This window comes from Nanorana parkeri, unplaced genomic scaffold (assembly GCF_000935625.1).
Source record: "Nanorana parkeri isolate BGI_ZX_2015 unplaced genomic scaffold, ASM93562v1 scaffold832, whole genome shotgun sequence".
NCBI classification, from domain to species: domain Eukaryota; kingdom Metazoa; phylum Chordata; class Amphibia; order Anura; family Dicroglossidae; genus Nanorana; species Nanorana parkeri.
The window spans coordinates 457445-484407 of record NW_017307100.1 but is presented as its reverse complement, the minus strand read 5'-3'; the positions used below and the strand labels follow the sequence as shown (position 1 = coordinate 484407).

Here is a 26963-nt window from a genome sequence, read left to right as displayed (position 1 = left end):
TGCCCTCTGTGCGTTCCTTACTTTTGCCCTCTGTGCGTTCCTTACTTTTGCCCTCTGTGCGTTCCTTACTTTTGCCCTATGTGCGTTCCTTACTTTTGCCCTATGTGCGTTCCTTACTTCTGCGCGTTCCTTACTTCTGCCCTCTATGCGTTCCTTACTTTTGCCCTCTGTACATTCCTTACTTCTGCCCTCTGCACTATATGCGTTCCTTACTTCTGCCCTCTGCACTCTATGCGTTCCTTACTTTTGCCCTCTGCACTCTGTGCTTTCCTTACTTCTGCCCTCTGTGCATTCCTTACTTCTGCCCTCTGTGCTTTTGACTGCCCTCTGCACTTTTGACTGACTGGTGTCTCACCAGTCAGTCAAAAATGTCACCAGTCAGCATGACCGGACTATAGCCTTGCAATTTATGTTAACATTTTTTGGGAACACATAGAGCTTTCTTTTGTAGGTATATTATCATCACTGGGGGGTTATTTTACTATATAATGAAAAAAGTACTGTAAATTTCACACAGAAAAAGTTTCCCTCCGTTATGTTATAAAAAAAAATTTCTTACCCATATTTTTGGCAAAACATAAAAGACGGGGTCACGTCGGGTAAATAAACACCAAACATGTCAAGCTTTAAAATTGTGTGTGCCCGCAAAATCGCAACAAACGACCACACTAAAAATTGCCCATTGGCGACGCTTAAAACGCTTTTACCGCTCATCAGTTTAGTGTTATCAGTAATTAATGGCCCTAGAATTATTGCTCTCACTCCGACGTTCGCAGCGATATGTAACATGTGCGGCACAATAGCTGCAATTTCTTTTTTTTTTTACACAACTTTATTGCTATCACATAGGGGGCTAAGAATCTAAGAAGCCCCCTATGTGATAGCCAATTTACATGGCAGGCCCTCTTTATGGAGACATGAGGGGTCTCCAAGACCCCTAATGTCACCTAGGGACCCCCAGAGATTTGCTTCATCAGCTTCTGTAGCTGGAGAGTGACACTGAATGCAGGAAGTGATGTAATATACATCACTTCCTGCATTCGAGGACTGAGAGGAAAGATTGTGTACCGATCTCTCCTTTAATCTCCTGTCACAGAGCAGCCGTGCCGGTCCCAGCCGGATCCGGCACAGCAGTTCTCGGGACCGGCAAGGCAGTAACACCTGCTCCTATACAAGCGGTCGGGCATCTCTAGAGATGCCCGATCGCTTGAATGTAAAGCTCCCGGCCAACCGTGCAATTACAATGGCCGGCCGGGAAACTACTTGTGGAGCTCCCTCACAGACGAGAGGACGAGTGGATTTTTCAAGCCCTGATTATGGGTGTAAGTGGGGGCCTCACATTTTGAGTTTCGCCTAAGGCCTCACAAAGTCTAGAGCCGCCTCTGTGGTTAGGTTAGGTGGCCTACAATGTCACTGTCATTAAGCGTCACTAACTGTCACACTTAGGGACAGCGACATACTTTGAACATCGCCATCATGAGGGGGTTAAAGTAAAAAATTAACCCCTTAGGGTGAAAAACAAATCTGGAGCTCAGATGCAGGTTTTCATTGTAAGGGTTATTTTTTTATAATAATTATAGTATAAAAATATATTTATATATATTTTTAATTTGTTAATTTTTTTTACACTTTACACTTTAAAAACAAAAAAAGTTTTTTGTGTCAATTATATCAAGCAGTCACGATAACTGCTTGAAAATGTTTTTATTTTTGGTTGTTATTATTAGGCTGCTCAAAACTTAGGAACAGTCAATAATAACCTTAGTGACTGATCCTGACACCATGCCAGAATTACATCTCACTAAAGGCTTCTAATCGTTCTTAGATGATCAGAAGTCTGATACATTTCAACAAAGAAATACATTGTAACATATTTCTGTGCTGAAGAATGTTACAAATCAGCCTGTAAACATCGGGGAAGTCCCGATCTCTACAGAGTTGTCAAAACTGCAATAGCAGAGGGTGTTTGGCTTATCTGCTATTTCATCTGTCTGGTATTTGTAACAGCTTCTTTTTTTCATTGATGAAAGAAAGAAGCTTTTACAAAAGCTTAACTATTTTATTAGTTGATGACTCAATACTGAGGCATCCATTAATGAATTGTAACCGCTGATTCTCAGTGGTTACTGGCATTTTAAAACTCTGAATAGCTGCTCACGTACAGTGTACATGAGCAGTAATTTGGGCACTTCAGGATAGAGACGTACAGTGTACATCTCCAGTCGTGAAGGGGTTAAAATGCAGCCAAGTAAAATGTTTTAATTACTGTGTTTGTACAGCAGCCTGTACAATATTTAGCTGTCCTTTTCTCTGTAAAATAAATACAGTTGTATAAGATGATTTCCTAATTGGCGTTGCCTGTTGTCCCTCCTGTTCAAAATGCAGCCAAGCAAAAGTGCTGTGGCGTTAATGAAATATTTCTTCCTTTTTATGTTAATTAAAAGTGGATTTTTGGGCTGTAAACCTGCTGCATGCAGTCTGTCCTTTTCAAAATGTGGTCTACAAGTGATTGTTAAAATTGCCTATACATTATTGTCACAGTCTAGCAAGGTTTGGGTTAGTATGGATCTCAGCTGCGGAGATTGTTAAATAGGATTAAGGGTTTGGTTCAGTTTGGCGGAACCCCAATGCACTCAGTACCAAGGGGAACCGCTTGACCTCATGTACCCCGACCTATGTGCGGTGGTTTGACGTAATACACTACGGTAATAATGGTAGTATTAAGAAAGTAAGTTTGAGGAAGTGGCAGTCAATAGGAGTACTGACTCCAATAGGAGAATTGGAGTAGATCCGCATATGCTGGCGTACTGCTAGGGCAACCGTTTTGCTACTGACTCAGTAATCAAGAGAGCAACGAAGATGTAAATGGAAGTGGATATAACAGGTGGGAGGATGAGGAAGTGGCAACAAATAGGTTGGAGCAGATCCGCATATGATGGCAGACTGCTAGGAGCAGTTGGTATCTTGCTAATCACGGTTCATCAAGTGAGCAATGCGGTTATGTTTGGGGGTGCAACGAACAGATGAGTTGTCAATGGTTATCTCTGATCACAGTTCAACAATTCAGCATAAGTAAAGTTGAAGTAGTTTCAACAGGTGGCTGATTACTTGTTAAGCCAAGCCTGAGTTCCCAATACAGCACAACCAGGTATTTGAGTAGAAATAACAGGTGGGAAGTTTCAAGTTACTTGCGGTTTGCTTGAAGGTATGAGGCAAATGTGGATGGTACTTGGGGTGATCGATGCGACCTCAGTGTTGGTCCAATGGCAGGTCCTGGTGTGCAGTAATGAGTCACACTCTCCAGAATCAGTCTGTAACACACTGTCTCTTGCTCTGTCCTCAGAGCCACTCGCTCGACGTTCCAGAACGATAGAACGCCGAGTGAGTGGCTCAGCTGTGTTTTTGAGGAGGAGCCGCGGCCAAGGGGAGGAGTCGGCTGTGACGTCATGGACGGACGGCGTGCCTCGGACACGGAGCTCTGATCCGGGTAGGTCTGTGACAATTATGTACAATATTCTTTAATTTTAACAGTAAAAAATAAACTCTTTATTTTGTTTTTTGTCCCCAAAAGATGCATGAGGAAAGTGTTTTATCAAAACACATGCAAAAATGTGTTAAAAGTACGCCTTTGCAGTGTGTACCATATTCCTTCCATTTTAATATAGACTTTGTATTTTTGGGGTGTCCAAAGCTAAATGAGGATGTAGTTTAGTTATTGAGGTCTACAAGTAACTGTAGAAATATTATGTTTGTTGTATGTAGCATGTTATCTTTATTCCAATCAGAACAATATAAACTTTACATATTTTTGGTCCTCTAAAGCTCTTTAGGGGATGTGGTTTAACCCCTTCATGACTGAGGCCTTTTTTCATTTTTTGCACCCATGTTATATTCCACATTTTAGGCCTGAAAATTACTTAAAACCCCCCAACATTATATATTTTCTGAAAGCCAAGACCCTGTAAAATAAAATGGGGGCAGTTGCAAATTTTATGTTGCACGATATTAGCGCAACTCCTTATCAAACCCCAAAATTTAGTGACAAATGCACTTAAATGCCCCAAAACACAATAAAATAAAACAATTTCAATACAATAAAAAAGATGAGGTTACAATGAGTAAATAGATATCCAACATGCCCAGGTTAAAATTGTGTGCGTCCGTGAAACGGCGACAAAATTCAGTACCCCAAAAAGTCCATTGACGATGCTTTAAAAGCCCCCATAGGTCACCAGTTTAGACATACCCAAAAATACTGGCCCTAGAATTATTGCTCTCACTCCAGCGTGCGCGTCGATATCCAACATGTGTAGCGCGTTCGTCGTTTTCATAGGCGCACCCGACGCATGTTTACGGGAAAACGCGTGTGCTCGCGGGGGACTTTAAAATGTTTTAATGATTTTTACATTTATTTTATTTCATGTTAATTTTAAAAACTGTTATTTTACTTTAATTGCTATCACATAGGGGGCTTACAAGCCCCCCCCCCCCATTTTATAGCAGCTGGTGGTGAAAGGTACTCTTTAAGGTGATGCTGGGGGTCCAAAAGACCTCCAGTGTCACCTTTACACTCTAAATAAGCTATTGAAGTGCAGATCACACTTCAATAGCTTATAGCTGGGCTTCAGGACCCCAGAACTGACAGCCCAGGGACCGGAAGTCATGCAATTTGCCATAGAACGGGGAGGGGATCGACGAACAGAGGTTCGTCCATCTCTTCCCCAGTTTCCCGCCGACACCAAATAAGTGGTCCCAGGCCTGTAGGAGGGGCAACAGAGCCCGGGAAACACAGCGGGGGTGTCGGGTGGGGGAAGGGACACCCGTTCACTGGCCCGTAGAAGTGAACTGGCGGCCGCTGAGTAGCAGAATCGCTTCTACTGTAAAGCCGACAGTCGGCTTTACAAGTTTAAACAGACTCTGTTTAAACAGCCCTGATGCCAGCGACGTACACTGTATGTCGTTGGTCGTGAAAGGGTTAAGCAATGAGGCCTGCACGAAATTGTAGAAATATTATGTATGCTGCCTGTAACATACTAATTCAATTGTATCAGAAAAATATCAACTTTACTTTGTTTTTTGGACCACCAAAGCTAAATGGGGATGTAGTTCAGACAAAGAGGACTACAAGAAATTGCAGAAATACTATGCATTCTGTCTGCACCACATAATTCTGTTTTAAACAGAAAAATATAACCATTAATGTATTTATGACCTCCAAAGCTAAATGGGTATGCAGTTTAGCCAATGGGGCAACCAGAAATTGGAATACTATATACAGTCATGTCCCAGAATATTGGCATCCCTGCATTTCTGTCAGATAATGCACCACTTCGCGCAGAAAATTGTTGCAATTACAAATGTTTAGGCATTCTCATGTTTATTTCTTTTGTTTATATTGGTATGACACATAAAAGTGGAGGAAAAAAAAAGAATCTGACACATTCCACACAAAACTCCAAAAATGTACTGGAGAAAATGTTTGGTTCCTTCTCCAAATTGCAAGAAATAATTGCATAAAGGTGCCCACGCAACTTGCGATAATCGTACGATAATCGCCAGGTGTGTGGAAGGCGTGCAACCGTTTCTACTGTACGGTCGCACGACTTTTGTCTTTCGAGCATGCTCGAAGTCCAGCCGAGAATTGTACGTTTTCCGGCTGGTTTGTAGCATGATCGTAAGATAAATGCCGCACGGGCCGGTGAGCGCAAACGCACACTGCCTGTTCAGCATTGCGGCCATCGGAAGCCCGCCCCTCAGCGGGGCGGGCTTGTGATTATCGCAAGTACGATCTGCCTGTCCAAGATGGGCAGATCGTACATTTTTTAAATTACCTTACAACCATTACAAGACAAAAGTCTTGCAATGGTTTTAAGGTAATTAAAAAAACGTACGATCTGCCCATCTTGGACAGGCAGATCGTATTTGCGAGCTTCGGGGCGGGTTTCCGATGACCGCAATGCTAAACGGGCAGTGTGCGCATGCGCACTCCGGCCCGTTCGGCATTTGTCTCCCGAGCACCGTTCATACCAGCCGAAAATCGTTAGATTTTCGGCTGGTTTTCTAGCGTGCTCCTTAGACAAAAGACGTGCGACCGTACAGTACAAACGGTTGCACGTCTTCATTCACACTGCACGATTCTCGTACGATCGCAGGATTTCCCGCAAAACTCGTACGAGAATCGAGCAGTGTATGGGCACCTTTATAAGTTTGTGATGCTCCTGTAATTTGTAATTAAACTCACCTGTATCAATTAACAGGTGCTGACAATATAGAAATCACCCCCTCTCTCCCGCGCTTATCTCTCTCTCTCGAATGGAGATCTTCAGGCTACGTCCTCCCCCTGCTGCGTACCTCACTCCTCCGGCCGGAGTTCCTCAGGATGGAGAGCGTGGAGAAGAGCGGAGAATGTTGGTTCCCGGCTCTGCTCCGTGTAAACATAAGATTCAACTTCAATATGTCTTGTATGTCAATGTATGACTTTGTAGTGAATAATAAACCACTGCTGAAAGCGGCAAAGTCTAATTCAAAGTACTGGTGTGCTCAAAAGCAGAAATTGTGAAATTTTTGCATTGAAATTAAAAATCTGACTGATCTTGCCAAAAAACTGTCATAGTGATCATAAGAAGCCATTATTATCACATAGTTGTTTGGCTCATTTTAAATCATAATGATAACAGAAATCGCCCAAATGCCCCTGATCAAAAGTTTACATACCCTGAAATGTTTGGCCTTGTTACAAACACACATGACAACACACACAGGTTAAAAATTGCAACTAAAGTTTAATTTCCCACAGCTGTGGCTTTTTAAATTGCAATTAGTGTCTGTGTATAAATAGTCAATGACTTTGTTAGCTCTGACATGGATGCACTGAGCAGGCTAGATACTGAGCCATGGGGCGCAGAAAAGAACTGTCAAAAGAACTGCAACACAAGGAAATGGAACTTTATGAAGATGGAAAAGATATCCAAAGCCTTGAAAATGCCAGTCAGTACTGTTCAATCACTTATTAAGAAGTGGAAAATGTGGGGATCTCTTCATACCAAGCCAAGGTCAGGTAGCCCAACAAAGATTGCAGCCACAACTGCCAGAAGAATTGTTCAGAATACAAAGAAAATCCCACAGGTAACCCCAGGAGAAATGCAGGCTGCTCTGGAAAAAGACGATGTGGATGTTTAAAGGAGCACAATACAAGGATACTTGAACAAAAATGAGCTGCATGGTCGAGTTGCCAGAAAGAAACCTTTACTGCGGCAATGCCACAAAAAAGTATAGTTACAATATGCCCGACAACACCTTGACACGCCTCACACTGGAATTTGGACTTACGAGACCAAAATAGAACTTTATGGTCACAACCATAAGCGCTATCTTTGGAGAGGGGTCAACAAGGCCTATAGCTCTAAAGGCACGGGGAATCTCGTGAAAATTGATGGCAAGATGAATGCAGCATGTTATCAGAAAATACTGGCAGACTATTTGCATTCTTCTGCATGAAAGCTGCGCATGGGATGCTCCTGTTCTTTCCAGTACAACAATAACCCTCAGCACAAGGCCAAGTTGACCCTCCAGTGGTTACAGCAGAAAGAGGCGACGGTTCTGGAGTGGCCATCACAGTCTCCTGACCTTAATATCATCGAGCCAAACAAGATGACCAAAGACTTTGCATGACCTAGAGGCATTTTGCTAAGACAAATGGGCAGCTATACCACCTGCAAGATTTCGGGGCCTAGCCAAAAGTAGCTGATTGGGAAAATTATCCAATTAAGCTCACTTTCCAGTTCAGCTATGTTGTCCTAGATTGTTCACTTCTCTTGCCTTCTCCAAACTCTTAAGTTTGCATGTTACTGTTACATTTCAGCTGCATTAAATGTGCACTTTATTGTTTTTGGAAACTCAAAACAGTTATTATTTTTTCAAGCGATGTCTTATTTAGTTAAAGTTTTGAATACCAATGTTTTATTTATCAGCCCAGGATGGGTTGTTATTTTAATATTTTAAAGGCACCCCCATTTGGGATTTAGTACTTATTACTACCAGATGTAGTATTTTTGAGTTGAGCACTGTTACATATCAGATACACTTTGTTTCCTAAGTATTAGAAGAAATGTTTTATTTATATACCCAAGCTGGATTCATCTTTTTTATATAATGTATAATTTATATTGTTGAATTGCAAGGTTTAGAAAAAAAATAAATCTGTTACTAATTAGGTTAGTTTACTTCTGTTACTATTAGGGATGCACCGATACCGATACAAGCATCGGTATCGGCGGCGATACAGAGTATTTGCTGACAACCCATTCACCCATAAAACACAGAAATGCACTCTGAGGATGAGCTGATCAGCATAATAAATGGTACCGGATTAAACTCAAAAATGTTGGAGGAATTAATTTTTGAGTTTAATTAGGTACCATTTATTATGCTGATCAGCTCATCCTCAGAGTGCATTTCTGTGTTTTATGAGTGAATGGGTTGTTGCAATAACCAATTTTAGATGTTGAACTGGTGTTGGTGTTAACTGGTGCATTTAGTATGTCCAATGAGATTTTAAACAATAAATGTATAATATTTTGTATCATATTTTGACTCTCCGACCCTCTTTACTAGCTGTACTTTGAGCTGATCCCCTCAGATCATCTCACTTCTTTTTCTTGGGAAAATAGATGATCACATGCCCAGACTCCAGAAGAGTGTATTATTGTATAGTGTGGCACAGCTGTATCCAATTCTGCATACCTGGCTTTATATTATAAAGTTCTTATAATATAAAGCCAGGTATGCAGAATTGGATATAGCTGTGCCACACTACAGAGTGTTCATGTTCTTCATAATATTAAGAAACTGACCTAAAATCATGATTTTGTATTGCTTTAGAAAACATTTGACCTGTCCCTTTAAGAAAAAGTATCGGTAATTGGTATTGGCGAGTACTTGGAAAAAAAGTATCGGTACTCGTACTCGGCCTTAAAAAAGTGGTATCGGTGCATCCCTAGTTACTATTTTACTAAATTAAACTGTACAAAAAGAATTGCCATGCGGCGCTAGAGTGTTCGGGTTTGGCTTGAAGAAAAGGTGGCAACCCTACTCTGCTGTAAATGTTGAAGTATTATTAAACGCTCAAACATTTGTTAGATTTGTGTAGGTAATTCCATTTTCCCAAATAACTAGGGAAAGTGAATTTACTCTTTAGGGCTTGTGCAGACTTGGGCAATCACGGGATGCGGTTGCATCCGTATGTTTGGGGTTACATCTGCGTGGTGTTTTCCACTGCAATCGTGCGCAACCCCTGGGTGGTATTGTGGCAGGAAACCACGCAATCTGTCTGGCGCTACTGGGTTGCCATTAGAAGATAATTGCACTGCCGCAGATGGGGCAGCGGGGTTTTCATTTTTTAAATTTTTATTTACTTTGTAACATTTTTTAATTTTCATTTGATTATTTTTACTTTATCGCCTTTTTATTTTTTACATTTTTATTTAGTTACATTTTTAATTATTATTTTTTTACTTTTTTATTTTATTGTTTTTTACTTTTTCTAAACAATTTTTTTCACTTAACTTTATTGCTATCACACAGGGACTAACAAGCCCCTGTGTAATAGCATTTGGAGGTGACAGGTTCTCTTTATTGAACATGACACCTCCAATACAAGCGATCTAGCACAGTACCGTGCTGGAACTGCTGTGACGCAGCGGCCAGGGACAGAGGCTGAGGGAGGTGACAGAGCCCGTCACCACTCTTCTCTAATGTTTAATGCCTAGTTTTTATATTAAGAACATTAGGCTTCAATCTATTTAGCTTATACTGTATATCTGTACTGTATATATATGTAACATTCCTGGATACTTTCCTTTCAGGGATGTGCGGTCAGGGGAGGCAGAGCCTCACCTAGTATTATGAAGAAAAAAGGTGTCAGCTACAAGTCTGAAGCTGACAGCTTTTTCTCCATTCAGTGTGGCTTGTTACAGGTTACACAGCAGCCTCCCTGCTGTGTACCCTGTCATGAACGGAGCGCTGCTTGTTAATTACAGGCAGCGCTGCATCCGGCTTTTGACAGGTCGTTAGGTTAAACAGCAGCGGGCTTCCCCATTGCTTGTGTAACCTAACTTGGTGAGGCAAGAGCTGTCACAGACTCTAATCTGTGTTAGAGGCGTGAGCTCTGTGGATGGCTTGGACCAATGGCAATGCGCCATTGATCCAACCTGTCCAATAAAAAAAAAACCCACTGATGCCATCGATCTCAATGCCTCAGCAGTGATTCACCAGTGACGAGCAAGTGAGGAACAGGGAGGCTCCTCCCTGTCTCCTCCCTTCCTCCTCCCTACACAGCTTGGTCACCGAGCTGGGGCGGGGCTTCAGTGGGGTGGGGGTGGAGCTTTGGTAGGGCGGGGGCGGAGCTTTGGCAGGCTGGGGGGTGCCTCACCCAGCACAGAAGGCACGTCACTGTTTCCTTTCATATATGTAGCTAAAAACAAATGACTGTGATGTAGGCCAAATAGTGGTGCTAAAGTGATCTTTCCTTGTTAGTAAGTACACAGTGCACTGGACCTCAGAAGGCTGGGTAGTGGTAAGTAAGATTTGTTCTAAACATGTATATGTATGTAGTTTTATGTACTTTACTGATACAGGTGATCATGGAAGGCCTTTCTTATTCTTTAGAAACACTAAAAGCATCATGTAACCCTTTTGCTTCCAGACCAAGTTTTCTATTTTTCACACACATGTAAAAAAAGCTAAATCTTTAGCTTGAAGATTGGTTAAAGCCCCCGAAACCTTACAATTTTTTTCTGAAACCGGAGAATAAAAAGATGTTAATTGCAAATTTTAATGTTGAAAGAAAAGATATTAGCAACACTGTGTATCAAACCTACAGTATGTTTTACCATAGTAAAATTTACAGGGTTATTCACAAAAGGGTGAAGAGTTTGGAGAAGGCAGGAGAAGTGAACACTCTAGGGCAGGGGTGCCCATTAGGTAGATCATGATCTACCAGTAGCTCTCAAAGCTGATGCTGGTAGATCACGAAGGGTGTGAATGGTGGCCCCTTTGTTCCATTTTGGTATATTTATTTCGCTGTGCACACATGATTTCCTATTAGCCTGAGTCTGCTGAGCCAAGCTCCCTGACACCTTTCTGGTGGATACTGGTGGTTGAAGTGCTGCTATGTATTACATCAAAGAATATTAGTTTACACAGCCTGTTGCACTGCACTGTTTGCAAAATACAGCAAGTTGAGCCAGGAGAGAGAGCGGGGAGAGACAGCCAGGAAAGAGAGAGGATAGACAGCTAGGGGAGAGAGCAAGGAAAGACAGCCAAGAGAGCGAAGAGAGACAGCCAGAAGAGAAAACGAGGAAAGACAGCCAGGAGAGAGAGAGAGCGAGGAAAGACAGCCAGGAGAGAGAGGAGAGACAGCCAGGAGGATGAGCAAGGAGAGACAGCCAGGAGAGAGAGAGCGAGGAAAGACAGCCAGGAGAGAGAGGAGAGACAGCCAGGAGGATGGGGAAGGAGAGACAGCCAGGAGTGAGAGCTCATGTAGCTCGTCATTTGAAAAGTAGATCTTAACACAAAAAATTGTGGGCACCCTGCTCTAGGACAATATAGCTGATTTGGAAAAATTATCTAGTTCAGCTCACTTTCCAGTTCAGCTATGTTGTCCTAGATTGCTCACTTCTCCTGCCTTATCCACACTATTCACCCTTTAGTGAATAATCCTGTTAATGATGATAAGTAAAAAAAAAACAAGTGTGTATATAGTGTGTGTGTGTGTGTATTTCCTCAAGGAAACAAAAATTGGCCTGATTACCAAAATTAGAAAATTTGAGAGTTTTAAACAGTGCATTTATTTTGTATCCAGTCAGGTATGTCCTTACACTACATGGTTGTTGCATACTTAACAATTGTCCCAGATTTGCTGGGACAGTCATGCTTTTGACTCAGGCTGCGCCCTGGGATCCAGGGCCTCTAATAGGAGCCACATAGATGCCACATTGCTGCGAGAGGTGTCAACACACACTTGACATATACAACATAGTGTCCTTGCTGGGCCTTGACGTCATCACAGAGCAATGCTGGAGCTGTCTACCAGGCGTCACTAGTGTGAGCAAGGATTTCTAAACCACAGTGCTGGCAGAGAATGCTTAGAGAAGGTGAGCTGCGTGTGTTGTATATGTTATTGATGAGCTGGAAGCGTATTGGTTTTACCTAAAGTAACCTTAGTGCAAACAGGGCTTCTGTCATGTTATAAAGTCATGTGTGGCTGTGGCTGCTCAGCTGTCCCCAGTGTTCAGGTCATGGCCCCATTACTGACACTGCAGTTGCTGGAACCGTGTGCTGTGTTAATCTCCAATGGATTGAAAGCTCTAGGTGATCAGTAAGTCCCAGCAGGCTTCTAGATGTGCTTCCCCTAGCTGAGGTGACTGTTGATAAAGAGTGCTGCTGATTTAACTTGCAGAAATAGTTGCTGCAGTTTAAAGTCAGAGAGCTTGGAGTGGAAAAGTCATATACAACTTGACAGTGTAGCAGAGGGTAGGCTATAAGTGCCAGTGTATACCTTATACCTTCTACTTACTAAAGTGATATAAATGTCTCAAAAGTAAAATGCACATAGTGCTGACCTCTGCACTAAACATGATTGCTGTGTGTCTTCCATTCAAAGGCTGGTTGCTTTGCTTTCCTCATGTGAAAATACTTTCTCCCCTGGTTTCTATTTTCACACATGCCGATAATAATCTTTTGGTAACAAATGCTGTTCATAGAGGTTTTGTGTACCAGGTACCAGTACATATTTAAGGCTACCCACAGTTATTAATGAATGGTCTGAATAAATGGACAATTTTGAGTTGAGGGTTTATTTACCTTGGAGAGTGTTGGAAGTTACCTCACACAAAAATCTTAGAAAAACTTTTTAAGAACACTGATAAGTAGAGCTGGAGTATTCACCCTGCTTTTTGTTGAATAATGGGAAGAAATGAATGGCTTGCTTTGCTTTCCAACACTAATTTGAACTAAGCAAGTCACTTGGATGAGCGGCGAATCATCCTCAACATTGACACTGGGGTGGGGGTTAAAATGTGTGGGGTTACATGGGGAAAGTCAGAACATGAGTCTGAAAAATGTGCATTTTTATGAGGTTTCCAGGCAGTGCATGTACATCAGTGCAGTAGAAGCAAGCAATCCATTTGTTTTTCTATAGGCAGGCAGTTCATAAGCAGTGAGTATGACTTACATTGGTTGAGACCTGGATTTCTTATTGAAAAATAGGAAAGCCTGGCTGTGGGATGGGCTTAATAACTGGGGGACCCATAGCACATAAATGGTGAATAATTTGTGAGCCACTTAGTTGCCAGTTGATAAATACGCTCCTACATATTTAATATAATAATAGTAACATAATTAATACCTTTACCAATGTAATATTGTGGTAAATATTTATGCTTAGTATAGTTTTTTTGTACTTTGTAACAATACATGTTTTTAGAAACTCTTATTAGCCTTTTAATGGTCTACACATAACATAATTTGCTGTTGCAAACATGTACACGTTATTATTGCAGATGAGAAGTGCCGGAGTTTTCTGGAATTAACTCCACCAGCTGAAAGAGGTAAGTGTGAGTATATTTAATAATATCTGTAATGTATATTATATTCCAGGGACATTCCTTTAACACCTTACATGAGATAGTTACTGGTGCCATTCAATGCCATGTGTTGTTGTTTCCTAGGAAAATAACCTAGTCAACAAGTAAAATGTTAAATAAATGTAGATCTCATTCTTGAATGTGATAAAAGAATATGTAGCATTTTACTCATTTCCATTACAATACATACTGTATGTGCCAAAGATTGATCTACTGATGTTCAAGACCTCCACACTTCTGAGTTTCCTATGTGCTTCTGACAGCCTAATCCTGGATTATAGTACAGCTCTTGTTCCCTTTATAACATTCCAAGGATAAAAGTGACACTAATCTCAGGAGTTAAATCTTAAAAATGAATTCAGGTACCTTAACTATTAACACAAATATAGCTTATTTGTGCATCACTTGGCAGTATATCCTCAAATCATCTCTGAATTCATGCGGACACTGACCTTCCTTCTGGAGGGTGGCTACTTTTGTTCCCCATGGTCCCTGTGTGTGTTGTATAGCAGCCGACGCTCCAAGCTCCCTCCTGTGATGGACTACATTTTCACGTTTAGTTTACTAATTTGTATTGAAGTTATAGTCTACATGGGAGTGAGCTTGAAGTGGTGTCTACTTTACAACACACAGGGACCTCACAGCCTTGCTCTTATGCAAAATATTCCCAGTTGGTCCACGCATGCTGCAGACTCCAGTAAAAGTTCACGCCAGTCAAAACTGAAAATGAAAACTTGAGATGGATACAAGGAGCTTAGTGTACCTCCTGCTTAGTACATTAGTTCTTTGTCCAGTCATTGCTGTAGGGCACCAACCCAACTCTTTCCCTATGGTCTGTAATCCTGAAATTACACTGCTGCTGATATTGGAACAAAAAAAAGTCCCATATTCTTACAGCAGCAAATCAGCCGCAACAAATTTTTGGCCTAGCTCCTTTGACAAAAGTTAATTGAAAATCGACTTTTGTTGAACAGAGGGGTGCTGACAGGGCCACTCTCTGCTCTATTTTCAGCAGGACTGGTCTCAAAATCGAAAATTTTATGACGAGCTTAAAAAAAGAATTTCACAAAGGTTCCTGCGCATAGTCTATAAATAGACCTGTTTTTGTTATTGTGGTTTCTTCTCCGGTCTGTGGCAGGTTGGCAGCTTTGCGGTGCTAACAGATGAAGTCATAGAGTCACAGTGCTTCCCAGTTCTGTAGCTGCTACTGCAAGGATAGAAAATTTACCTACGAGTCCCCTTGTGACAACCAGAACTACACAGATTAATCCACAGAAAAGTAGTCAGCATTTCTTTAGCCCAGTGCCAAGAATGTGAGACACAATAGAGAAGAATGCTGTTTTTTAGATCGCTGCATGGAACCTCTCACCATACATAGGCTACTATTGTGATAGCCCTGGCACTTGCTAGTCCTACATTCTGTGCAGCCCCAGTCAGATTCAAACCTACCTTTGAAATTCACAGCCAGTACTCAATGTAGTAGTATATTAGATACCTCTACCCCTCCATGGTCTGCAGGTAGAAGGTAGATTATTGTACACTTGACCAAATATGTCCAGATAAACATTGACAAGATAGCAACGCACACGATTATGATTCATAAGGCCAAAAAACATTCAGCCTCAATGAAGGCATTCCTTCCTATTTTTATGCTAGTGTTGTACAAAATATCCTTATGTTTATCTTCCCCATTTTAGGAATCCTTTGGCTGTCCTTGGGTTCTGAGCTGATTTATATTACATTATTGGTAATTAGTTTGGGGCTTCTGCTACTGGAAATTGTTTACACTGGGAATCCTGTGTGTGGACTGAAGCTCAATGCATTTGCTGCAATGTCCTCAGTACTTTCAGGTAATTATATTTTATTATCTTCTAAACGTGATATGAAACTGTGCAAATGAAATGTGTCAAATCATCATAATCATTACTTTTTTGTTTTGTTGGTTGTTTAACCAGTTTCCGTCCACCCATTGTAATAGAACGGCTGGACGGCAGACAGCTCCCAGCGGGGTTACGTAAATACCCGTCTTTTTTTTGGCCACCTAGCGCGCAGGAGCAAGCAGGTTTAAACACACTGCCCAGTGGACAGTGTAGTTTAAACATCTTGGTGCAGAGCCAGTGAAATTGACTCTGGCGTGTATGATCGCTGTGACCAATCACAGCAGATCACTAAATAAAAACAATGTTTCAGTATCCAGCGTTCTTCCCTCATCTCTCACACACTGTTCAGCTGTGAAAGGAGAGGAGACTTTCTTTAAAGGTGGCAAAACACTTTACAAACACTTTTTTTTATAGCTTGACATAGGGAAAACAGGTTATTTTTCAAAATTTTCGGTAATTTTTCCTTAATATAGCAAAAAATTTAAAAACCTAGTTGTGATTAAATACCACCAAAAGCTGGACGGATGGCAGTGTATGTTAGGAAAAAGTTTAGCCTGTGTTTCCTTTGAATACCTAGTTATGTTCTAGTGAATATCCCATTTTTCTGTTTCCTTTGCACAAGAGAACACAGGTTTACCTTATTTTATACTAACATTCTCTTTGTAAAGTAAACACTTTGCTTAATGAACAGCCTTTCCTCCCTTAATACATCAAGCCCAATATGAGGCTAACCAGTCAGCTCTATTTCTTTATCTCATTATTATGTTTTTGTTCTTTTACAAAAACTTGAAAATGTGATCATTAGTTTGAGTATTCTAAGTTTAATATGATTCTTTTATCTTTTATGAAATCAGCAACGCAAGTTCATAGCACATTTGCTGTTAGTTTATGGTATTTTCTTTCTATTATTATTGATTCATGGGCACTAATGTCAGGCTTGGCATAAGATGCACAAATGTCATTAAAGAAACCCTGTCGCCACCTTAAAAACTGCTAGTAAAAGCACAGAAAATAAAGTATTTTGCAGACTTTTCCCTTTCCATAAACAATTTATACTCACTTCCAATATACCTTGCTATGGTATTCGTCCACTCCAGGATAAGGCAATTATTTAGCACAACTACAATTCTTCCAAACTTCTCACCTGCCTCTTCCACACCCCGGACGGTCCCCCGCCATGTCATAGCCTTCACTTCCTCTGGTAGGGTCAAAAACCATCAGTGCTGATCCAGCTACTCTTCCCCTCCCCTCCTTACAAAACCTTTAATGTACCTGTTACGGGAGAAGCAAAGGTCAATAATCCCTCCCTTTACCTCCTTACATAGCCTTTTATGTAGCTGCCAGGAATGGAGCAAAAGGGAATACTATAGAGTGTCACTTGAGTTGGGGCTGCTTACATCCAAGATGATAGCTCCCAGCAGAAGTCTGAGGCCTTTTAAATGTCTACACAAGGGAGGCTTTTTATGCAAATAAATGGTCTAGCAACAGGATCTCCTTATATTAATTATTTTTATTTGAAGATTTTTCAATTAGTACAAAAGACAATATGGCCAATACAAGGCCTAAAATAACAACAAAAAGAAGTCCCCCAACCTCACTACCCCCCTCACACCCTCTACAGTAACTACACAAGAAGAGTTTATCCCAGACAGGTACAGAAAATAAAGAATAATATTGGCAATATAAGACATAGCACACATGGCCCCCAGTGCGCATTCTACAAAAGTAGCCAACATTCAAATCTGCAAAGTGCTTCATGGGCGCAAAGTAAAAGAAAGATGCTGAAATTTCAAACCACAAGACCCCCCTCCTCCCACAGGACAGCCAACTCTGTCACCCTACCCTCTGCAGACTGATGTATAACTCCAGGGTTCCAGGAGGTGCATCCAATGAAGAACAGGCCACACTCCCACTAACTTGCAGGAGGCTTATGAAACAATGTACATTTCAACTGTCCGAGTGAACTGTGTACAGCCAACAGTTCTACACCTTATCAAATAGGGATACACAGATACTTTTCGAGTACCAGTGCAGATACTTGGCATTTTCATGAGAACTACAAGGGTTGCAGCGGTTGCAGCTTGGACCTGGCTCTGGCGCTCCACCACTGTCCTGAAATCATTAGTCTGTATTGATTTAGAAAAACTGTCACATGACAATAAACAAAAATGTATCCGTACTCGTACTTGTAAGTACTCGGCAAGTACCAGTACTCGTACTCGCAAAACTGGTATCTGTGCATCCCTTTATTTATATTTATAAAAACAAAATCGTACATTAAAACAGAGATGTACAAATCCCAGGAGCTCCGTGTGCTCCTTACAAATGACAGCTGCCTCCTAACTTTTGAATTTTTCTCTAGTCTAGTCTTGGAGCTCAAAAGTATCGGTACATGTACTCGTACTTGTACCGAGTACTGTACTTGGTATCTGTGCAACCCTATTATCAAAGTTAGTTGACAGGCTCAATGTTCATAATTGTATTTGTAAAATTGTAGGGAGGAATTGAATAACCTCTTCCAGAAAGCAAGAGTGGGTGCTGTGACAATATTACACTCTCAAATTACAACAAATAGAAACAAATTGGGGCTTTCGAGGTGCTAAGAATTAAATAACAACTTGTATCTAAAAATACATCTTTATTGGTATAAGTATATATTAAAATCTTTATAAACAGAGAATACCATGTGTCCATTTTGTTAGTTTTGTTACGATATAGTACAATACAGTGAATACATACGCAATTGATTGCATAATTATTACAAATAATTTACTTAAATGTACAGACTTGATGCATTTCGCGGTATTGCTTCCTCAAGAGTACAGAAAATCCATAATTTATACAATTACATAGTGTACAATTCAACAACATATATATATATATATATATGTAAGCCATTTAAAAAAAATGATTCAACTAATTTTTTGATTAATGAATCCACATACCTAACAGTTCATGGCTATTAGATCATCCATCACCCGCAAATCACGGGAGCGGAGGGATAGCAGAGGAGGGATAGAGACGAAGGTGCAGTAGGAGAGCTATAAACGGTGTGCACAATGTCCCAGTGGGCGGCTTCTGGGAGATCAGGTAGACAAGAACCCACTTTGTATCTATAGAAATGATGTTTAGGTAGTTAATACTTTTTGATAAAAAGATAAATAAATGAATAAAACAGGGGTTCCAATCTTGGTTTAGTCTAAATAATTAGACTTCTTACCAGATATTTATATACAGACTCTCTGGGTAGGATTTCCGTTGTTTAAGTAGTTCAAAATCTTTTTTTAGGTGTTGAACACAATTTCTATGTTCCCACTGGGTGTTATGCAATTGGGTATCCTATTTATAAAACCATAAGTGGTATTCATTTAATATAATAAAATCCTTAGGTAGGTGTTAGCAAAACTTTAGAGCCTTCAAAATATGTAGTAGCTTACCTCTTGATGTCATATGTGGGTCTAGTCAACAATGGAGTCTGCATGCATCCATCTCCCCCCAGCTGAGTGACCTGAGATGTGATGCCTGCGGGCTCCATTAAAATCTCCCCCGTATAAGCCGCACGGTGAATCCCCGCCGCACGGTGTGTGATGTCACAACACATGTGATGCAAAGCCCCTCCCATTTAGAGGTGGAGCACGTCCAAAACATGCTTCAAAAGCATGAATATTTTCCTTATTTTTTTATTTGTTATTTATAATTAGGGATGCACTGATATATGGGCCGCCAAAACATATCGGTCGAAAAATGGCACTTTTGGCATAATGCCGAAAGTGCTATTTTCTGGCCGATACAGCGGTCCTGTGAGAAACTATCACAGGCGGCCGAACGCTGCGGGAGAAGATAGCTGTGAGCCGCCGGCATCTCTCCTCCCTGCACCACTCAGCCTCCTGTCACAGAGCAGAGGAGGGCGCTGTGGGGGGAGACTCCACTCGCTCAGCCTGCTGTCACAGCGTGTTAGGAAGGAGAGCAGACAATTATGGACACCGATACTCCAATAGCAGATAGAAGGAGAGCGAATGCAAACACTCAGCGATCGCTGAGTGTTTGTAAATAATTGAGGACATGGTATGTTGACTATATCCTCAATTATGAATGAATGGGAGTGATCTACATCACCTCCTGTTCATTCATTATTGTGGTTATAGTAAACACACTATGTTCTCATGTTATGAATGAACAGGAACACTCAATATAAAACATTTTCGGTCTGACATTTTTTAAATTTTGGTTTCATTTCCGTTTTGAAATTTTTATTTTGGTGCACCTCTATTTATAATGCATTTTTTCTCCCACACACATTTCTCTTTCTTTATTGTACTCTCTAGCTGCGAATTTTTAAATTAGTTTATGGTGTTCTTACATTTAATACTAACTTGTGTCATAAGGGGTTTGATAACTCCAGGGATTTACTTCCCATTCTGTACAACAAAAAGACATTATTAAAGGAACGGGTTATAACTAAGAATTTCATAAAGACCAGGTGCTTTTGTGGCTTGTAGTTTATAGATCCATCTACTTTCATTTTGTAATAATATTGAAACAGCAGTTGTACAGAAAGAGGGGCACGAGTGCCTGCGGCTGATATGGATGATTGACACACCGGAGATGATGGTGGTGATGACTGGATCCCAGACGTAGCTTATGGTTGATAGCAGATCAGACAGCACTGGTGTGAGGAGCTGAAGCGAAGTCAGGAAAAAAACAGATCGGTAGCGTGCGGGCAGCATGGTACAGAAGAAGGAAGCGATGTCAGGAGCAGGCCAGATCATACACTTGTGTCTAGAGTGGTACCAAATCAGGAGATGGAAGAATGGTCAGAGCACAAGCTGAGGTCACAAGGCTGGCAGCAAGCAGCAGAGTCAGGAATCAAGCTGGGTCAAACAGGTATCAGAAACAAGATCACAAATGCAGGATACAGCTGAAAATCTCTCCGCAATGTGCAGATGCAGGAACCATCCTTAAAAAGCATGCCTGGTGCCAAGAACAGGCGTGCACGCTACAGTGTGTGCATGGTGTAGCGCGTCAACATTTTCATGCATGCGCATTCCTATGTGCAATATTGGAACCGTAGCGCAGAACACGCTATCTAGGTAACTCCACTTTAAAAATATGAAAATGAAAAAAATCTTTAAAAATGAATGCAGCATATATAATTGTCACACAAGCCATCTTGCCATTTAATGTTATTAAAAATTACTTTCTATTTAAAACAGCAACCGCCTTAATGTTCCTAAATCTGTCAAATGAGATCCTAATAGGTTGGACTTGATGGACTAATGTCTTTATTCAACCTCAAATACTATGTAACTATGTAAATATATTCAATGCAAGATGGCGACCTGGAGGCGTTCTGTACATAGTTGGTGCACAAAATGCCCCCAGAAATGTCCCTTCTTGCTTCTGTGATTGGCTGACTGATTTTCCCAGAAGTCTGCACTAAGTTACAAGTATAATTTTAGGCATCCCTTGCAATGAGAATTCAATTTTTGGTGAGATACTCCCTAAGGGTTAGTTACTACTGAAGGGGTGCTAATACTGCACCTTTCCTTATTACAACAGAGGAAATCCACCAGCTGGTTATAATTAGACATGTGCGATTTGTTTTGTTCCGAATCGAAATTCGGATGAAATTTCGGAAATTCGTGGATTCGGAGCATTCGGAAATTTGGATTCAGTACGAATTTCGTCCTAATGGAAAAGAAATGATAAATTTACGATAATAGGGTGGGGGTGCTCTCCGCACACCTTTCAGCAATCCCGGCCGGTACACAGGGATGGTGCTTGCAGTAACTCCACGGATGGCACCGTGCAAAACGAACAGTTGAAGAAATAGGTCACCAGCACTCAAAAGGTTTAAAAATGAATAAGTCCTTTTTATTGGACCATAGTGTCACGACAATCGAAAAAAGCCTTTTTTCGATTGTCGTGACACTATGGTCCAATAAAAAGGACTTATTAATTTTTAAACCTTTTGAATGCTGGTGACCTATTTCTTCAAATTTACGATAATGACTTCAAAAAGAGGATTTCATAGCACGTAAAGATAAAAACAAAAAAAAACGTCATGTGTACTGTGCATGCACCGTCAATGTTTAAACGGATAAAAAAAATAAAGAAAAGGATTTTATTGTCCCTTTAATAGTGAAGACTAGAGCACAGCAACCAGAAATGTCAACTGTGCCAATTCTGCTACGTATGTGCGTACGAACATTTGTCCGTTCGCGCAAAACCCCAAATTTCGGAAATTCTTCTGAATTCCGAATCAGATCCAAATTATGAATCCGATCCGAATCCGAAACCCAAAACAAAACACATACAGGACCCGATTTCGGAAATCCAAAATAAAACGAAATCCGAAACGAAACAAATTTTTTGCGGCTGCACATGTCTAGTTATAATGAACCCAGACCCTCCCATTCAGGAATCAGTTTGGAAAGGACATGGTGCAACAAACAACTTTTTCTTCAGAATAGAAACCGGTAGGAAACTCCAACAAAGTTTGTTTAACCTCGCTGGCGGTCTGATTATTTAGCTATTTTTTTCCCGTTAGATTTAAAATTCCCGCTGGTTCCGCCCACTTGCGACGCGGACGTTCGCAAGGGACGGAACCCAGAAGACGGATCGGCCGGAGGACACAGCGCGGCTCAAGGGACAAGGTAAGTAATGCTACGCTGTAATACCAAGTGTGGCTCGGGGTTCTGCTTATGGTACTGAAAATTAACCCAGAGCCACACTCCGGATTACCGACAAGGAGGTTAAATCCTTGTAATGTAAACAGATCACCCAGAGAGGATTGATTTTTTTCTCAAAAAAGTGGAGTTACTTTTGGCATTAAACCCTTTTAATGCCAGGTTTTCATTTTGTTTAGGGGTTGCCAGCCCACAAGTAACCTCTGTAATATATGGTGGGATTGTACCTCATTAACAGGTTTGCATTTGTTCCAATTTTACTAGAGTTCATGCTTATTTCTCCTGCCACCTGTGCTGTCGATCTGCAGAAATATTGGTGTTCAAAGGGTCTTCAAAATCAGACACTTCTGAATTTGTTGGATACCTAGCTCCCCACTGGACTTTGTGACTCCCCCTGCCAGCCACTATATCACTACAGTAAAAAGTTGTAAAAGTAAAGCAGGACACCAGATATATGACACACCCAGAAGTGTTCCAGGTGCTGTAGATTCTTCTGGCAGCTGTATCTCTGCAATACATTACAGAAGTAAGTGTACTGTAAACCCTCTTCTTTATACAGGGGACATATTGTTGCTAGAATGAAAATTGAAAACAATGCCAAATTAGTTGAACGTGGCAATGTTATAGCTCAAATCCATCCACCAGTTTAGTTTTAAATGGAAGTTTAATTTAAAGAGGAAAGCCAGGAATCTAAAACCGTACCCCTTGCAGTGGAGCTACAACTGCGCCGCAAGGGTTGACTACTCCTTTGGTTTAGGGGGCTTAAGTAAAAACAAATTTACTCACCTGAACCGCGGTACTGCCTGGTTTCTAGACTACTCTGCAACCTCTTCTCCTCTGGGAACCCTGACTGGCCTGCGGCAATGCAGCTGCATAACAACAAACTGTGATGCACTGTATGTTCAGACTCCTTTCTATTGGAAACAGCAATAACGTGTTAGCAATTTGAGCTACAGTAGCTCTTCTATTGGATGGGACTACATGGACCAGCCCACATGCATCAATGAGCCTTGATCCCCCATGACCCTGTTGCCTGTTCACTGGTTTTCCTTTCTTGGACAATTTTTGGAACTTCCTGACCACTGCTGACCGGGAACATTCCACAAGAGCTGCAGTTTTGAAGTTTGGAGGTGCTCTGACCCAGTTATATGGTCATCACAATTTTGCCCTTGTCAAAGTCACTCATACAGTGGCGTAACAACCGGGGGGGCGGCTGGTGTGTCTGCTCCGGGCGTTAAGCTGAGGGGGGGCACCGGACGGAGCCCCCCCGGTTATTATGCCACTGCGGGATTTGGCGGGTCTCTTTTGCTGCGGTCCGGTCAGACTCAGACTCTCTCCGTGGCCGCCCGTGCGTATGTGCGGCCGCGCCGCCTGTAGTGTCACTCCTCACGCAGGCAGCAGGCTCCTCCCACAGTCTCGGAGTCTTTCTCTTAGTGGTCATAATGTTATGGCTGATTTGTGTATATCTTCTGTATTCCTGCCAAAATGAGCAGTTAACCCTTGCAGCATGGGAGTAGCCCCATTGCAAAGGTACATTTTTTAAAATAACTGGAGTTCTTCTTTAAGCTGGGTTTAATTTGGAAGTTATGTTTGATACAAATATTGAATCACTTAAATTACACATAGATCCTAATAGCTAGCTGTCCAAATTGTTATCATGATTATTCAAATGTTTTAGTATTTATGTAAAACTATAAGGACACCCAGAAATGATAAATATTTATTTACACTTCGTGGAAACTCTCAAACTATTTTTTTTTTCTTAACATTAACCGGGAAAAAAATGAGCAACTCTTAGTGATGTCAGGAGTGATTTACTCTCCTGGATCATGCTTCTTCTTCTTGTCTTCTTACCAGACATCCTAGTCACATACATTGGGGTTGATTTACTAAGCACATAAACACGCCATGAACACGCCATGCAAAAACACGCCGACTGTGTGCGCTTGCGCGCATATATGCTTGGCGCGGAAGCGTATGCAGAAGCGTGATTCATGGCGTGTTCATGTGCAGATGCTTGATAAATATCACAAACGCGCACGCATGGCGTATTACATTTCCAAGGATTCAATGGGGATGTGCAACAACCATGAGCATAATTGCCTGAGGATAGCACAGTGGCTCAGGCGTTAGAGCTACTGCCCCACAACACCCATGTCCCTGGTTCAAATCCTGCATTAAGTGAGTTGCATTTATCCACATACAGCAATGCACATATCCACCCAAAAATCAGAACTGCTGAATCTACACACCCAAAAATATACTAGTACATATATACCTACACCACCAATCGAAATGTGTACATTATTCATGCTGCTGTGACTGGGTTCAAAATGGTACATATTCACCTGCGTAAATTCTGCGCACTAGTAATCGTATGTGCGCATATATATTCTCATCTTGCGCGTTTATTGCGCTCATATCCAGGCATGTACATGCTAATACATCAAAAACATTTCATTTTGACAGTCTGCACAAGATGATGAACCCCCAAAAATGCGTGAGCTCCCCCCCCCCAATCCATACCAGACCCTCTGGGTCTGCTAGGAATGTTAGGAGGGGACCCCCCTCCCACAGTTAAAAGACCCAAAAAAGTGCGTGGGGTTCCCCCCCAAACCCATACCCCAGCCCCCAAAATAAGGAAAAAAAGAAGTGGGGTCCCCCCTATCAGTCCTACCAGACCCCTGATCCGAGCACTGGCCCGGGAGGGCAGGAAAGGGGGGGGGGCGGTGTCTACTAATGTTATTTCCCTACAATTAGATCACATTTGTTCGTGATTAACTGAAAAAAGACACATATGAAGACACATGCCTTTATTTTAGGACATATCACCAACTCATTCATATAAACTGTCTACACATTTGAGCATGAGATGTTTTTGGCAATATCTATTCATGGGGGATTGTGCAATGCTTGACTTTTACATTTATTGCATAGAGAATGACAGGATTTGATAACAGTCTGTCCCACAACATAAAAATGTTGTATGTGGATGGAATGATGAGTAGACTTGACATTTGCTAGAGAATCACATCATTTGACAAAGATTTGCAGACCCAGAGCCAGAGATCTGCTGGACATGCAATAAACTTCTCGACCAGCAGCACAGCTTCCATATCCTTTTCTGTGTGTAAACAGACAACCGTAAAACAAGTAATAAGAACTTAAGTCATTTCATTTGGCATTGAGGGCACATCATCATATGTCATAACACATAGGAGAAATCATACTTACTATAGTTGACGGTCATTAAATAGTGTTTCCTCATATTCTTAATTAAAGCCACAAACGTAAGGCAATTAGATGTTTTTTTTCCATCAATATTGGCCTTTGTTACAATATTTGCCTTGAAAAAGCAGCCACCCTACAGAAGAAAACAACATGTCCTGCAAAAAAAGCACATTACACCTCGGTCAACTAAACATGATCGGAAAGGAATCACTCTGTGTAAATTAGCTGCACGTTGTGTTGCTTGTGTTACTGAATGCAGGAATGTAAATGCATGAGCTAACCCTTTTTTGATCAACTGTGATGCACTCATGTTTTTGGGGTATTAATTAGGTTGTGCAAAAACGAATGAAAGTCTCTCCATAAGTTGAATGAGGAACACATGAAAACTGGCAGGTGAAAATAAGTTGCCAAAAACAAACACCTCTGGACAGTACAGAATGGATAGAAAAACGCACCGCTCAAATTTATCCGCCATGTGAGCGTGTTTGCTAGAATTACGAAGAAATCGTGCAGGATTGGCGTGCTGGTGTTTCTAGGATCAAAAAACGTGTGAACTTGCTCATGCACATGCGCAGTTGGTTGGAGCACATCCGAACACGGCACTGGTGTGTAAGTACCTTATTTTGGAATACTGTCTTTTACCAGTTTGTAAGTGTTATGTGGAATGTTTGTATGCACAGAAGCATAGCAATAACATATGTATCATAGGAATGATTTGCACATGTATGGCAGTAGTATAAATATGATTCTAGCACTTGCAATTTTTTATTATAGTGGCGTGCAGCCGATGGCGCGCATTACACGACACGCGCGTAAGTAAATACATAAAAATGCACCATACCTGCGCGAAACCGCGGGTTAAAACGCGCACGCAGCCCGTGCGTGCGTGTGTTGGGCTTAGTAAATCAACCCCATTATGTCCTGGCAGCAGTGGCGACTCTAGGAACAATATTTAGGGGGGGCACATAAGATACCACTGTCACATCTGGGGGGGCACTAATAATTTTCATTGCATGTCGCAACCGATGGGCGCCGAGAGCTGATTTCATTGCGGGTGGCATCTGCGTCCTGCAGTTGCGACAGAAGCTGCATACAGCGTGTGCTGGTTACTACTTAAACTGGCGCGCTGTGTGCAGCTTCTAAGAAGATACGCTATTAGCATAGCGGGGAAGCCGGCTGCGCATTTTGCATCGCTCCCGCTACGCTAATAGTGTATCTTCTCAGAAACTACATACAGCGAGCCGGTTTAAGTAGTAACCAGCACACGATGTATGCAGCTTCTGACAGCATGGGAGACGGGAGGCTGCACTTGTCGGTGGATCCAGGGATCAGGTGAGTATTAAAAAAAAATATTTTATTTTATGTTATGTTTTTTAAATGTGTGTGTTCGCAAGGGTCTGGGGCCTTTAATTTTATGGTGGATTTTTAATTTTAGTTTATTTAACTTTAACTTTTTTAAAACTTTTTTTGTATTTTTTTTACATTTTTACTTTTTATTTATTTAACTTCATTTATTTTTT

General features: G+C 41.3%; 1 protein-coding gene across 1 annotated transcript in view; it reads left to right on the top strand.

Moving 5' to 3' along the window:
- GSG1 (germ cell associated 1) overlaps positions 1–26963 on the top strand; it is a 62952-nt gene that overhangs the window by 7237 nt on the left and 28752 nt on the right. Inside the window, exons 3-4 of the mRNA XM_018565314.1 lie at positions 13560–13607; positions 15341–15493. Of these exons, the coding sequence (XP_018420816.1) occupies positions 13560–13607; positions 15341–15493 (201 nt within the window). The remainder of the gene's footprint in view (positions 1–13559; positions 13608–15340; positions 15494–26963) is intronic.